At 45.3% G+C, this 16,420-nt stretch overlaps 1 protein-coding gene across 1 annotated transcript in view; it reads right to left on the minus strand.

Annotated features, from left to right (window-relative positions):
- The window catches only part of SLC13A4 (solute carrier family 13 member 4), a 235,981-nt gene that overhangs the window by 172,583 nt on the left and 46,978 nt on the right, over positions 1-16,420 (minus strand). The window contains exon 4 of the mRNA XM_069227958.1: positions 147-328. Within this exon, the coding sequence (XP_069084059.1) occupies positions 147-328 (182 nt within the window). The remainder of the gene's footprint in view (positions 1-146; positions 329-16,420) is intronic.

The raw sequence follows: 16,420 nt of genomic DNA on the forward strand, positions 1-16,420 counted from the left end.
AGGTTAGGCAGGGCTTTCGAAAACAGAAATTGAGAAAACACAGTGGTGATGATAGAATAAAACACTGCGCGAAAGAAAGGCAGGCGCTGATTGAATTGGAAGAGAAATGATGCTAAAGAGAGAGACGCGAAATGTAAACACCAAACCTGCCGGATTTGCTTCTTCAGAAATAGCCTTGCCCACTGCGCCAATACCTTCCACTTCCTCGTCTGTGGTCATCAGCTGCTGCAGCACGGCTTCCACGATGGGCATGACCATGGCGGTGGCAGACGTATTGGAGAGCCACATGGACAGCAGTGCGGTGCAGCACATGAAGCAAAGCAGTAACCTAAAACACAAGGACAGGGTGACCGCGCGCAGGACTTCCAATCCAACTCTGACTCGCACATTGCAGGTAATCAGTGAGATCCGAGCATGAGTGTCTACGGTAAATTAGTGTTTTTTTGTCTGTCAATGTCCAGGACCTCTTGTTGTGTGTGGAGAACAAGCATTTACACACACAATAGGCCTCTGACTTAAAAGTCCGAGCGATTGGCTTTGCCAATGCTTGTTAGCCCCAGGATGAGCATGCACGTGTGAAGATGCGTTCGCACACATAGCAGGCGAGCTTGAAATCGGTTTCCTGTTAAAGGAAACCCGTTCCACGTTGACCACCATGAGTCACGATACACACACAGCTTGACCTTCATGTGTGCACATGGGCATCATGACACGTGCATATACATTTCCATGATGTGTGAGACCATTTTACATTTGCTGTTTTAACATGGTAGATGGCTGCGTTACAACCATAAATTCAAATGGTGGGAGAAGTGCACACTCAGGGGCATATTTATACTCTGCACCGAATTAGCGTCATTTGTTTTTACTCTAATTCGGTGCAAAACTAACTCCATATTTATACTTTGGTGCTAGACTCGTCTAGCACCAAGGCCCTGATTTATACTTTTTTTGCACCGCATTAACGTCATTTTTTGACGCAAAAGTGGCGCAAACTTACAAAATATTGTCCCTTATTTATACTTTTTGCTGCAAAACTGCACTAACTCAGTTTTGCACCAAAAAGTTTAGCACCGGCTTGCCCCATTTCTGTGTACCAGCCCGGCACCATGTTTATGGAATGGTGCAAGCCGGTGCAAAGGGTAGGCTAGAGTAAAAAAAAAAAGACTTTAGTTGGATGGGGCTGGCAGTATAGAAGAAGAGGGTTTAGCACCAAAAAATGACTTTAGGCAGGTTAGAGTAAAAAAAATGACTCTAACCAGATTAGCGTCATTTTATGGTGCCAAACCTACCATGCCACATGACTCCTGCCTTAGAAAAGGCAGGAGTCATGCCCATCACCCCAGTGGCCAGCACAGAGGACAAGGGTCCCCTCGGCATGGCCATTGCACCCGCTGCCATGTATGGGGGCCCATTTCAGGGCCCCCTATGGCACTTAAAAAAAATTAATGCAAACTTACCTGTACTTACCTGGGATGGGGTCCCCCATCCTCTGCAGTCCCTTTGGTGTGGGTGCCCCTGGGGCCTGGGGAGGGCACCTGTGGGCTTATTCCATGGTGTTCCACCATGGAAATAGGCCCACAGGTCCCCTAACGCCTGCCCTGACCCAGGCTTTAAAAAATGGGGCAAAGCAAGCTTTGCCTCATTATTTGACCCCTCCTCCCTCCCCTGCACCATTTTTGCATGGGAGTATAACTATGGCGTTAAGGCCATAGAGTCATTTTTTGCACGGGAAGGCCTACATTGCATTCTCATTAAGGCAAGGTAGGTTTCCACTTCCAAAAAATGACTTTAACTCCATAAATTTGGCACTAGACGGGTCTAGCACCAAAGTATAAATATGGAGTTAGTTTTGCACCGAATTAGAGTAAAACAAAATTACGCTAATTTGGTGCAAACAGAGTATAAATATGCCCCTTAGCATAAAAAAAATAAAGCTAATGTGGTAAGTCATTTATTTTGACTCTAACCTGCCTAACGTCATTTTTTTTTATGCTAGCCTACCCTTTGCACCGGCTTTCACCATTCTATAAATATGGTGCCCAGCTGGTGCTAAAAAATGATGCAAGCCGGTGCAAAACATTTTGGTGCAAAACTGCGTTAGTGCAGTTTTGCACCAAATAGTATAAATAAGGCCCTCAGCGTTAATAGGTTAGTGAGCAGCATGGCAGTACTTTGAAGTAGTCGGGTCATCATAAAAAAACAGAAAAAAACAGCAAACCACAGACATGGGGGTGGGGAGTGGGGCAAGGAATGCGGGGAGGAAAGTTGTGAGACATAAAATCCCTTGGGCAGATGCCCAGTTATAAAGAGGAAAAGGTGAGCAAGTAACGAAACATATGCACTTAGGAGTGCAGAAAAACAAATAAAATAAGAGTCCTTAAAGTATGTAGTAGAAAGATAAAACTCACCCAATAAGAACACTGTGAGGTGGACATGGTCCTGGGAGGGACAGACACAATGATAGGGGGGAGCTTTATTGATTCAAACAACTGAGATAGACAGCAAAGCCATCCAATGAAGAGCAAGGGGCTAACCCAAAACCCATTCTATGTAACCAAGGAAACCAATAGGTCTAACTAACCTGATACTTAATGATATCCATGCAGGAAAGGGGTCATGGTTAGGCTGAAGAATATTAGTCCTACCTCACTGATTAGATCATGACACTCCATCATAATGACAGAAATAGGCTTTCTTTCCAAGGCATTGATGGACAATAAGTTAGGCATTGGTGGAAAATAAGAAAAATGTGCACAAAACATTACTACGGTGTCAGTGGTGTAAAACAAAATAAAGAAGCCCCTGCAGAATATGGTGGGCGGCCCTTCAGTACCCCATATGTCACTGATATTGATAGACCTTGGGCTGAATAGTGCCCCTGAAGCTTGTCCCCCCACCACAAAAGGGGCAGCAGGGGTCTGTATTAAGCCCCCGTGTAGTATTAGGAACCTTACTAAGGAGTGTTGGTTGAATTGTCTGTTAAATCACTTGGATGCCTAAGACAGAAAACTCCATGCTATTGACATCTGCCCGTCTACATTATTGTGTACTGCCTCCCTGCCTCATAAACTCTGATCACATGGATCAACTACGCAGAGGTAGAGAAGTTAAGGGAGGCATGCACGATATGGCCTCACATTTCTTAGCCCATAATGTCCACCCTGTACATTAAAAAGCTAATAACTGGCATCTTGCCACCCACCACCACCACCCTGGGTAGCACCTTCCACTTGCCCATCCAACTAAACAAAAAGTGTATTTCAACCCTCCTCTACCACCCTTGGTGCACACCCTCTTTCCCCCCATCCAAATATTTATTTTTTAAACTTCATCACCACCAATGAGAAAGCAGATAACAAAGGGAGTAAATCTTTGCCAAGATAACTTATCAATGACAAATGGTGAACACAATATTTAATTCTAGAAAAGGATATGAAAGGTAAGACCCAAGATGAGTCACAGATTTGATGTCTACTTTTGGACCCAAATCTGCACAAGGGGCCTGGAAGCGTTCTTTGTGGCAAGTGACAGTAGATATCCCTCCCATTCTGTTATATGGGATTGATCTCCCTCTGTCTTTGTATCTGGGATACAGCTGCTCCTTCAGCCTCAGCCCACCCGAAGAGTTCACAATGATGTATCAATGCTGTGTCCAAACATTTCCAGGACTTCTTGGATAAGAGCAGGGAGCAGTTAATGAACTTCCAAGCCACGTTTCTGAGTATTGTTCTCATTACTATGACCAGCAGACATATATTGGGATCGTGTGTAATAGTTTTGCTGACCACCGGCCCAGCGTGATCCAATATGACTGTATTGAGGGGCATGCCCAGAACATGTGCATAAGAGCAACACTAGCTGCTTAACATCTTGGGAATGCATCAGGTGTCAATATGAATATTTCTGTGGGCAATAGGGTGTCATGTACATGCAGTGCAATATATTGCATTTAATCAATCAATATTTGGCCTTTCTGGAGAAAGGATTCGGATATTCCAACATAGCTACCCATTTCCTGTCCGCAAGGCCTTTCCTAGGTCCTCCACCAATCTAGTTCTCTGTGCTGCTGTTAGACCTGGCATCCTTGGCGTGGTCTCCGCTAAAGTTTTGCATCTGCTTCTCAGGTTGTTGCTATATGCTGCTGGACTCTGGGCACTTTACTATTGCTGACCAGTGCTGAAGTGCAAGTGCTCCCTATGTGAAATTGTATATGTAATTGGCTTTTCCATAATTGCCATACTTGATTTACTGGTAAGTCCATAGTAAGGTGCACAAGAGGTGCCTAGGGCCTGTAAATCAAATGCTCCTAGTGGGCCTGCAGCACTGATTGTGCCACCCACATTAGTAGCCCTGTACACATGGCTAAGACCTGCCACTGCAGTGTCTGTGTGTGCAGTTTTTAAACTGCCATTTTGACCTGGCAAGTGTACCCACTTGCCAGGCCCAAACCTTCCCTTTTATACATGTAAGGCACCCCTAAGGTAGGCCGAGATAACCCCATGGGCAGGGTGCAGTATATGTTAAAGGTGGGACATATACTGATGTGTTTTACATGTCCTAACAGTAAAATACTGCCAAATTTGTTTTTCTCTGTTGCAAGGCCTATCTCTCTCATAGGTTAACACAGGGTCTGCCTTTAAATATTAAGTGCAGTTTCCCTTTGAGAGTAAATAGAGGTCTAGAGTTTGGGGTCTCTGAACTCACAATTTAAAGATACATCTTTTAGTGGAGTTGGTTTTTATATTGTTAGTTTGAAAATGGCACTTTTAGAAAGTAGGCATTTTCTTGCTTAAACCATTCTGTGACTCTGCCTGTTTGTGGATTCCCTGTCCGGGTCAGACTGACAGTTGGACTGTTTGTGAATTTCCTCTAAACAATGACACAAAGGGAGGGAGCTGGGGTGTCGCCTGCATATACTAATGAGCCATCTGGGCTACAGTAGAGGGAGGAGTGGTCACTTACACCTGAATGGGCTATGCCTGCCCCCACGCAATGCAGTCTCCATCCCCCTGCTGTGTGTCTGGGGCCTGGCCTGGGTAAGGAAGGATACTGTACACAACAGAGACTTTTCTGTGAAGTTGGGCAACTTCAAAAGCAGAAAGAGGTAAATGTATTGGACGCAGAACCCCAGACTTTAGATTTCTTCAAGATTTACTTCTGGAACCAAGAGGAACGTCATCCAAGGAGAAGAGCTGAGGAGAAGTGCTGCCCCTGCCTGTGCTTTGTTGGGCTGTCCTGCAGTTTCTGCTTCTGCCTGTGAAAGGGGACAAAGACTGGACTTTGTGGTATATTCCTGCTTGGGAAGACTCCACAAGGGGTTGGACTGAGCTTGCCCCTATTTTCTGAAGTCTCAGGGACATCAAAGACTTCCTCTGCCAGCACCTGGACTCTCTGCTGAGACTCCTGCCCTGCCAAGAGGTGCCTAATCCAGTCCCTGGGCCCTTGAAAGGAAAAGCTGGGGGAAAATCAAGAAAAAACAAGTGTACCGACTTGGGATGACCCCGGACTGATGGCGCTGCCGGATTCAGGCGTAGTCCTCGTTGGAGTGCCACGACTCTGCAGGCCCGGCGCCACCGCAGCCTTGCCAAAGTCCGCGACTCCGTGAGTCCCGAAGTGCTGTGTCACTGACGTCTGTAACACCCGACCTCACCGCACCACGCCGTGACCGCCGGATATCGATCCCGCCGGAAATGCGTGGATCCTGCGCTTCACACTGACATCACCTCACCTCCACTGCTCCGCAGCAAGGTCCCGATGCCTGTTCCTGACACCTCCACTCCGCCGCACTGGAACTGACGCAGCGATTTTGGTTGTCTGGATGGAATGCACAAGGGGAGCTGTCAAGCAGCACAGACCATACATGTATTGGAGACAGGCTGGTAGCACAGATGGCAGTTAGTGCGGAGAAATGCCTACTTTCTAAAAGTGGCATTTCTAAAATATTAAAACCAACTTTACCAGTAAGCAGGATTTGCTATCACCATTCTGGCAATACTAAACATGACAGGACTAGTCCTTCCAGATCAGAATATGCCACTCAAATGTATATGAGGGCAGTTCTAATGCTAGCCTGTTAGAGGAGCAGGCCTCACAGTCGTCGAAAACAAATTTACAAGTGTTTCACTACCAGGACATGTTAAGCACATAAGTACATGGCCTGCCTTTTACCTACATAGCACCCTGCCCTATGGGTTACCTAGGATGTACCTAAGGGGTGACTTATATGTAGAAAAAGGGAAGTTTAAGGCTTGGCAAGTAGTTTTACTACACACACAGGCCTTGTAATAGTAGGCTTGAGACATGATTAAAGGGCTCTTTATGTGGTTGGCACAATCAGTGCTGCAGGCCTACTAGTAGCATTTAATTTACAGGCTCTGGGTACATGTAGTTCACTTTAATAGGGACTAACAGGTAAATTAAATATGCCAATTGGGTAGGAACCAATGGTTACCATGTTTAGGGGAGAGAGCATATGCACTTTAGCACTGGACAGCAGGGGTAAAGTGCGCAGAGTCCTAAAGCCAGCAACAACAGGGTCAGAAAAGTGGAGGGAGGCAGGCAAAAAGTTGGGGGGTGGCCACCCTAAGGCTGTCAGGTATAATGCCACCCTTCACACAAATAGGAGGCATGGAAGAATCAAGTTCTGTGTGTGTGCATCTTCAAGGTGTCCAAACACATTTTTTACAACAAATTATTATACTGTTTTACCTTTCTTGGGGTAAAAAATGGACTGAGAACCTCTTGTTAATCCTTCCTTAGAACCTCATATGTACAGACAAGAAGTTGCTTGTCCTGGCGAATTCAAGTAACCTTGGAAAGCCCTCCTAAGTCAATGTGTCTGGTGAGGCTCTGGCTAGTACTGAAGCAATCACGCTTTATGGTTTAAATCTTTTTATCATTTCAAAAGTATGTCAGCTTCAAAGCAACACTAACAATAGATCAAGTAAAACAAGGAAATATAGGATCAATAAAGCGTACAGTTAAACTATTAAATTCCCCTCCCTCCCTAGCCCTTCCCCCCAGTGGGCACTCAAGCGGAAAATGGCCAGGGAAGTCTACATGCACATTTAATTCTGGAATATAGAAACTCAGGCTACGGGCGCTCCAGAAGTCACAGCAGCCTAAGATACTTGAGAAAGTAGGAACCGTTGTGGTGCCCCAGAGTGTGAGTATTGTTTGCTGGAGTTTGGGGCAGTCCGAGAGGCTGTGGAGTGGTGTACCCCACATTTCACATTACCTCCAGCAATTGGCTGGGCATGTGGCATAGCATTGCTGTATCTGGGGTGGGGGGTGTTTGATACCAGTAAGTGGTAATTTTAACCGCTGTTTCTATGCTCACCGAGTTGGGAGCTGTATGTCGTCTTTAGAAGTTTGGTATCTACCCAGTTCTCGCTCCCAACTGCACTGCCCCGGGGATCCCAGTGTTGGGGGCCGGAATAGAATGGTGTAAAGAACTGATATCATGTCTTTGTCCGTGAGCTTTCGAAGAAGCCACTATTCAAAAAGAGTAACGGTCTCTGGGCTCCAGGTCGAAATGCAGAATGTGTGACCCAGTGTCGGACTTGGAGATAGCGGTGTCTTTCAGACTTCGGTAGCCCAAAAACTTCTTCTAATTGTTCAAAGGAGCAAACCCCATCTGCATCATACAGGTGACCAACAAACCACCCGCTGGTCTTCCACCAATGGGATAACCGGTGTACTGTCCCGGCATAAAGTCTGGATTGTCAAGTATGGGCGTTGGGGGGATGGGAATGTGGTAAGGCCCACAGTTGTGGCCACCTAATCCCAGACCTTGAGCATGGGGAGGAGTGGAGGCCCCAGGGAAGCTGTGGCTTTTTATGAAAAGGCACCTTCCAAAGGTGTTCCAAAGGTGTATACCAGCAATCGCCCGGTCCACGTAAAGCCATGGTTTTTCAGATCCTACTCTGGACCATTCGACAAGGTAGCAGAGCTGGTCTACGTGATAGTATATGCTAAGATTAGGGATGCCCAGTCCGCCATCCTTTTGGGGTTGGTGGCTGAGGGCCTAAGTCATCCTGGGACATTTGTCTGCCCAGATAAAGCAGGTCAGCTCCTTCTGTAGCGTCTCAATCGTTCCAGATGGTGGTGCGACGGGCAAGATTTGAAACAGGAAGAGAATCTTTGGAAGTGTGGTCATTTTGAACACTGCTATGCTACCCAGCCAGGAAAGGGGGTACAAACGCCACTGAGCAAGGTCTAGTTTGATCTGCCTAATGAGGGCTCCCCAGGAAGGGAATAGTGTTCATGGTCCAAAGAACAGGAGAACTACCCTAGAGCAGCAATGCTGTTTGTGGGGAATCCGATATATTCAGAGCTGGGACTTCTGAACATTGATGTGGAATCCCTCCACAGTGCCAAAAGCTTCCACCTCGTCCAAGAATGCTGGTAGGGCCACGCGCATGTTGCCCAGGGAAACTATGACATCATCTGCGTAGAGGTAGATGGTATGGTCTTCTCCACCAAAGTAGACCCCGTTAATACTCGAACGGTCTCGTACTTGTTGAGCGAAGGGCTCCACTTGGTGGGTTTCTATACTTATGGGGAAGGACGTTGATGTAAGCCTGTGGACACTGACAGTTGCCCTTGGGTGGCTGTAGTTACTCAATATCCAATTTAGGAAGCGGGGTTCTATACCCAAGCGGAGGAGTGTCTCAATTAGGTAGGGCCAATGGACCCCATCAAAGGTCTTTTTGGCATCGACTGCCAACAGCACAATTTCCCTTCAAGATCTTTTAGCTTTGTCTATGATTTGAAGGATTCTCTTTGTATTGTTGCTGCGCTGGCATTGGGGAATAAACCCGGACTGAACCGGGCTAGCCATTCCCGCCATCAGTGGATTTAATCTAGCTTCTAAGATTCCCGTGAGTAGCTTTGCATCAATATTAAGGAGGGAAATTGGCTGGGAGGACTCGCATTTCTGCTTGCCCTTTTCAGACTTGGGAATAACTACGATGGACTTGTCTCACATAGGCGGAGGTAAGTCCACTCGTCCTGCAATTGAATTAAACATCCGAGTCAGAAGAGGAGCCAGCGAGCGACAAAAGGTCTTGTAGAAACTCGCTGGGAATCCATCTGGTTCTGGTGACTTAGGCTGTAATTGGGGGATGGCCCTTATTAATTCCTCTGTGCACATAGTTTGGTCAATCTCATCCGCATATGTCGGAGGCAGAGGTGTGATGTTGCTAGTCTCTAAATATCCAGCAGCTGTGGTGATCCGTATACGTTGCGCGGTGTAAAGGTTGCTATAAAAATCCCTGAATTTGGCTGTGATATGGGTGCTGGTTCAGAGCACAGAGCCGTCTGACTGGGCCAGTGACTCTACAGTCATGACCTAGTGTTGGGCTCAAAGTCTGTTGGCTAGCAGTTACCCACACTTATGGCCATAGGTACGAATACTTTTTCCCATAGACACAGAATGGGTAAAAACCTTTGCTACATCTTGCCCTTATTTCCCCCAAAGTAGAAGGTGTGTTTTAGGCAGAGGATAGAGTAATCCACTGCATCAAGGTCCAGTTGTGCTAATTGTTTTCAGGCTGTCTCCAAACTCTAGGGGCCCCGGTACAGTGATGGATACGCTCCAATTCTCTAGCTTGCTGTTGCAATTGTTCCCTCTTCTTCTGGCGTAGTTTATTGTCCGCTGCAGAGATAGCCACGAACTCTCCCCTGACAACCGCTTTTAAAGCTTCCCAAGGAACAGCCACAGAGGTGTCCGCTGTGTCGTTGAGCGAGAGGTAATTTTGAATGCCCTGTTCTATTTGTATAACCACCATGGGCCTATGCAGGAGGGTCTTGAGCAGGTGCCACGAGTGATGCCTGGGAGCCGCCTGGGGGGAAGGCAAGATGGACCACAACTGTTGCATGATCAGACAGGGAGCTGGGTTCTATATCAACAGCAGTGATCAGGGTGTGTATTTCTCTCGTCCCCAAGGAAAGGTCAAGCCGGGTGTAAGTTTTATGTGCATGGGAAAAGGTGTAGTCCCGGAAATGGGGGTGGATCAACCTCCATAGGTCCCACAGTCCCATCTCTTGTAGGCAGCGAGCTTCCTCTGACGAGATCTCCCCGGACACGCCTGGTGTTGTGCAGAGCGGTCCATTACATTACTAAATACTATGTTGAGGTTGCTTCCCAGCAGGACCAGCTTCACCCCAGAGTTCAGAGTGTCCGAGTGTATAAATAACCCAGGGCCAATACTTGGTTTCTCACCCGAATGTGGTACGCTAGAAGCAGCCCTTTAATCTATGCTACCTTATCCTCTATCTTCCCATTAAAGGATCTCAATAACAAGATTGCTACCCCCACTGTCTTACAAGCCCTGAAGGAGTGCAGCTGTTGCGGGAAAGCCCTTGACTTCAGCCTATCTTTAGCCTGAAGATGGGCCTCTTGTAAGAGCCATATATCTGTCCTCATTTGTTCCAGATAGGAAAGGATGACCTTCCATTTAACAGGGCTATTCAGGCCCTTTACATTAAGTGTAACTATGCATAGTGTATCATGAGGTGTGTGTGTGTTGTGGATGCAAAGTGTCATCTTGTGCCCCCAAGTTGCCCTTGAGAGCGTCCCTCCCACCCACAATCACACACTTTTTAAAGACACTGCCTCTGGATTCAGGTAAACCGCTCATTGTATTGCCACAGATGCTGAAGGCTCCAAATAATCCTGGATGTTCCATCAGAATGGGTCTACAAGAAGATCTATGCATTTAGTGATGAGATCTTGCAATATAAATTGTGGTCTTTGTAAGTGCTTAGAAGGAGTTTATGCTCTTGTATGTAGGTAAGAAAGGAGAATATCCCTAGAATCTGACATGCTTTACTGAGAAATTTGAAGTCTTTTAAGAGTTGAATCAGGAGGGTGCCTAAGCCTGGACAAAGATAACTTCATATTGAAAGCTGAATTTCACATGGGTGCAAAGGGATCCTTCCAGATAAATGATTTCATTTTTAACAACTTAATTCTAGACTTGTCATTATAAAATACAGAGATGAAAGAGCGTCAGTGTCTGTAGAAGACACTTTTGTATGAAGAGCCAGATTGTGTCTTATATGAATGCCACCTTTTAGGTGATAGTAATATAACACAAAGGTGTCCTGATACGCTGATTAGGAACTAAGGTTGATTATAGTGAAACAGAAAACAATGGTTCACAGAGGACATATTTAAATACAAAATTCATCAATTGATGGATGTATGATTCATTCAACCAGAACACGAAATCTCCAAGAAATACTGTGCAGCCTGTCACAGTTCAATGAAAAAAACTCGGATTGGGACATATGTTAAGTTATTGGTAATTGAATGCTCAATATATGGTCACACAGTGCAACAAACATAAGGGAGTGACGTGGGTATAAATAGAAAAACAAGAAAATATATTACTTCAAGAAGGGTCACCTTGTCCATGTTTTCTAGTCAACAGCATTTCATCATCTATGGTTAGTTGGAGGTTAACATAAGGACTGAGGAATAATGCAGAGCACTCACTACCTGAAACAAGTGAATTTAATAGTGATTGGTCATTATGGTATTGCACCAGAGAAAAGGGAAAAATGTACAGTCGGCCAGGTGGTCCCACTATGAATTATGTGTTAAGAAGAGCTTGTGATTAGGCTTAGAGTACTTGTAAATTTTACATATCCTGGTAGTGGAAAACTCTCAAAGTCACTTTTCACTACTGTGAGGTCTACTCCTCTCATTGGTTAGCATTGGGAATTCCTTAATACACTTTTAAGCTGTAATTGCTGATTAGAAAGTAGTAGCTGCCTCATGTTTCATGTCTTTGGAATGCTAATGAAAAATCCTCTTTAATGGTAAAGTTGGATTTAACGCTACCATTTTAGAAATGCCACTTTTAGAAAGTGGGCATTTCTCTGCTCTTACTGCTCTCTGTGCCTTGCAGCCTGTCTCCAATACAGTCCTGGTGACTGTTGTACTTTGTGCATTCCCTCTAGGTAGCCACAAACACAGGAAGGGTGGGTGAGACAGAGAACGTATCTGTATTGTGATAGCCCTTCCTGGGCAGGAAGAGGGAAGAGGACCTGACCCACTTCAATAGGGAGTGCCCTCTTTCCCACACAAAGGGATGATTACACCCTACAGTGGCCTGGCGCCAGGGCTGAGATCAAAGGGGACCTGTGCACTTCAAAAGGCTACTTTGAAGTCATGCCTTCTTCAAAGGCACATTTGGTATAAGTACCGGGGCTCTGACCCTACCAAGACGGTACACTATTGGACCTGGGGAAGAACTCTGCTGGAGTAAGGGCTGCTGTGCAGCAAGGATTGCCACTCTGCTTGACTGACTGTTCTGAGGAACTGCCTAACTGCTTTGCTGTCCAGCTGAGGACAAGGACTGGACCCATCTCACTTGAACCCAGAGTGACGCCAAGGGCTTTCTGGCTTGCCTCCTTTTTTTTGAAGTCTCAGGAACATGGAGGACTTCTTCCAACTCACTTGCTACAGCTCCTGGATCCATCTTCAATCAACTCCTGACCCCCAAGAGTTGCCTCTCGAGTCCTGGCCCCTTGGCAGTGGTCTTTTTGCTCTTTAAATCAAGCTTTTGAGCTCTTCGCAAACGTGAACGGGCCCGTTCGTACCGGAACCATGCCACTGGCACAAAGGATCAGCACAAGTGGATGCAATTTTGTCTCTTCGCACAGCAGCATCATCGCTTGTGACCGCGAGGCTCCAGCCCATCCATCTGCGACACCTTGCGGCTCTTCACACCCAAAAACGTATTCTTGGAACCAAACTGACAAGGTAAAACTTTAGTGGGACTTACATGGAACTGAATCCAACCCATGCTCCATCGCCGTCAGACTGAACTTTGGATTTGGCCCAGTCTAGCGCAACCTCAATCAAACTTTTAGAGCTATTGACTTTTAAGCACTGTTTTAGGATTTAATCTTGAAAAATTCATATCTCAACTACTACTTACTGGATTTATGTTGTTTTGGTCTTGTTTTACTCAGATAAATATTATTATATTATTTATTTTTCTAAACCTCTGTGGAGTCTTTTTGTGGTGTTTCCATTGTTTTACTGTGTGTGTGTGTGTTAGACAAATACTTTACACGTTGCCTCTCAAATTAAGCCTGACTGTTCTGTGCCAAGCTACCAGAGGGTGAGCACTGAATAACTTAGGGTGTATATATGACTTACCCTGACTAGGATTGCGGTCCCTACTTGGGCAGGGTGCATACCTATGGCATCTGAAGACCCAATTTCTAACAGTAACACAACCCTGTACAAGGTTTTGAGGATAAAATTAATAAAACATCATTCTATTCTTCAGTGGTGTTCAGGCCACTAGTGATGGAGTCACAGCGAACAGTCCATATGCATTTCAATCCGGTATGCATGGCCTCCAGATGGCCACCTCTTGTTTTTTTTTTCACAACGTTGATCACTTACCAATTGATACAGTTTTTGATGTGATTAGTGGAGGTACAGTGTTCTACAATAGGGGCATTTTGGACCTTATATCTTATCCCACTTCTGAGTTATCTAATCTGTGACTTTATTTTTTGCAAAGTCTGCTCAATGTACAGAATATTGCATAGACCCCCAAATGTAGTAAACCACATGGATGGAGTTACAATTTGGAAAGAAATAGGTCATGTTTTACGTCGTGATGAAGCACATTAGTACTGGAGGTGAAATAACAAGCCACATTTATGTTTCCCAATTATAGGTGGAAGATCCCACAAGGAGGTAATGGAATTCACATTAGATGGGATGTTGCAGGCTCTCTCTACGTGGACTTTAATGTTATGGCCACATTTGAAGAATAATAAAGATACATGCAGGGCGAATTCACCTGAAAATAATACGTTCCAATGCTTTTTTGATTCCCTTAAAGATCCTGTTAACAATCCTATTGTATCATGGACAAAAAGTGATAATACGGTTGAGGGGTATTGTTTGTTAGTTACTGAGAGGCTTACCCTCGAGGCTTACCAATCTCTTTGCATTGATTGTTTTACCAATTACTTGGGATACCCCTTCTCCAGTGGTTACAATGAAAGGGCATTTACCTCTTTGAAAAAGTCATCCTTAAATTAGCAATTTGTCTGTAGCCTGAGCAATTGCCCAAATGGGAGGCCATCTCTTAAGGCTCTGGAATGATAACTCCAGTTTCTAACAAAGTAATTTTCTCAATGGGTTTTGTAAATAATGTGGTATAGAGTTTGTTGTCATCGATCTCTGTGGGAGGTGAAGGTGTAGTGCAGCCATTTTTTAATATAGCTTCATGCACGTTAGGTTAACATGTTAGGCCTTTGTGCACTTTGCCCTAGATACATTTTATTCAACCTTGCGCTGTTATTTTATAATAACCAGTTTTACAGTCTTGTTTTATTTATTTCTATCACACTGTTTAGCTTAGTTCAGCACTGTGTTCTCAAACAATGCATTCTTGCTCACCCTGTGCTTCAGTCAAGGCTACAGTCTGGTACATTGCCGGTACACATGGTAGAATTTTTAGTCTCTAGTGTTCGTAGAAAAAACGCTTCCTTATGTAGGGACATTTTCTTAGAACATCTGCATGTTAGTTATAAAAACTCTTTCTAGTCCTAGTACACGTAAGGGAGATTCCGACCAGGAACCTACAACTAGATGCTGACTGCCCCATTGCAGATGCTGATGCAGATTACAGGCATTTGCTCAGGTATGAGGGTTGATGTCCTCCCGGGGGAACCTGAAAGGCAGGCTTAGAGCTTTACATGCTGTGCTCAGAATATAACTTAGAGGACCTAATCTAGTTGCACTATGATAGCCTTATTCTTGTGCTTCACTCTCATCGTTACTATTTTAATCCTACCGTGTTGTGTAGTTCTGGTTATCGCAGCTCACTCTTTGCTATCCAAAATGCAGTCGTTTTATTAAACCAATCTTTAAAACTCAAACTGCCTTTGTCATTTATATATGAGACCGCCCTATGTATGAGAGAACCGGTTGTGACCTGAGTGACCATGACTTCCCTGGGAAGTACTAAAATGCCATGTGCTCGGCTGCCCAATTGTCTCTTCCCTTTGGGAGAGATGAGGCACTGCTAGTTAGCCGGAGCAAAACCCGGATTTAGAGTGACAAGGGTCCTTCACCGTGGGTCAGACTCAGTCCCCCAGTCTGTGAACGATCTTGCCGCTCAAAATCCAGTAGTCTCATTAGGATAGTGAGAGCCTACGCGACATAGCGCCGCCAATGTTTGGTCAGGCTCTAATTTTCGGGTCCACCGGTATATCTCAGTCTCATATAATATAATGATCCCTCAGTTCCATATACGGAGATGTCCGTGGTACTGAGGACTTCCGCCACCGCTGTATAGGTAACCCTATGTACAGCGGGTGGTTGTTCAAGCTTGAACCGTGAAAGGAAAAAAAACCTTTTGGTGTGCCTTCTCTGAATTCTTGGTGCTTTTCTAATGGCGAATCCCCAGGTTGTACAAATAGCTCTTAACATGAGACACCCGCTCACAGCACATTTGCTAGCACACGGCCTTACGGCCCAGGGTGGTCCAGTCCCATTTGTGGTGGACGCCCACGCAGCCTATAGAACAGAACTTTTTTACTCTTGGGTCACATTTCCAGCAGTTGATGGGAACACAAATACATTCCATACATATACGAACGCGCCTGGACAATACAGGGCGTACACATATGTAGAGATACCTCTATCTTATCAAGACCATAATAATTGGCTTGATGGCGCCCTACCCCATACGATATTACCAGTACGGTTAGGTCCACTAAGTAATGAAGGTCCTACTTGGCCTTTGTTGGCCACATATACACCTCATCCTGCGGCTGCAAATATGGCGGTGGCTGAGGTTCGATGCTTATATACTGACTTAACAGCAGTATATAGACGATTAGTACAATTTGTAATGCGGACATTAAATAAAAAACCCAGCGAGTGCTGCTCCAGCACAACCACACGCAGTAACACCAGGTATAAATCCGGCGACTGTACATTCTATTATGGGTAAAGTCCCAGCAAAGTGGGAGGAGACTCCATTTTAGCTGGCACAAAACATTAATACGCTGGAAGTGGTATTTCCCCATACGGGACCTCAGGACAAACATAGAATATTGACTATGTGTTTACCCTTTGGGATGGTTCCTACAGTGGAACATTGTAACACATGGGGCACGGTGTTTGCCACGCTCTATACAACGGAACACGGTACACCAACCTACCGGAAGTTCTTAAGCAAATTCAAGATGAATACGGGGCTGCCCCGGCCTTAGATTTAGGAATGCAACTGATGGGCAACTTTGCCACGGTTTCTTCAATTATCCTAAGTAATCTTAAAGGGGAAGCAGTTGCACTTGCGGTGCGTAAGCGTCTTTGTGACGTTCCGCAACAAGATCAGGAGTGGGAACTGCCTAAAATAATAGCGGA

Source organism: Pleurodeles waltl, chromosome 4_1 (assembly GCF_031143425.1).
Source record: "Pleurodeles waltl isolate 20211129_DDA chromosome 4_1, aPleWal1.hap1.20221129, whole genome shotgun sequence".
In the NCBI taxonomy this organism is placed as follows: Eukaryota; Metazoa; Chordata; class Amphibia; order Caudata; family Salamandridae; genus Pleurodeles; species Pleurodeles waltl.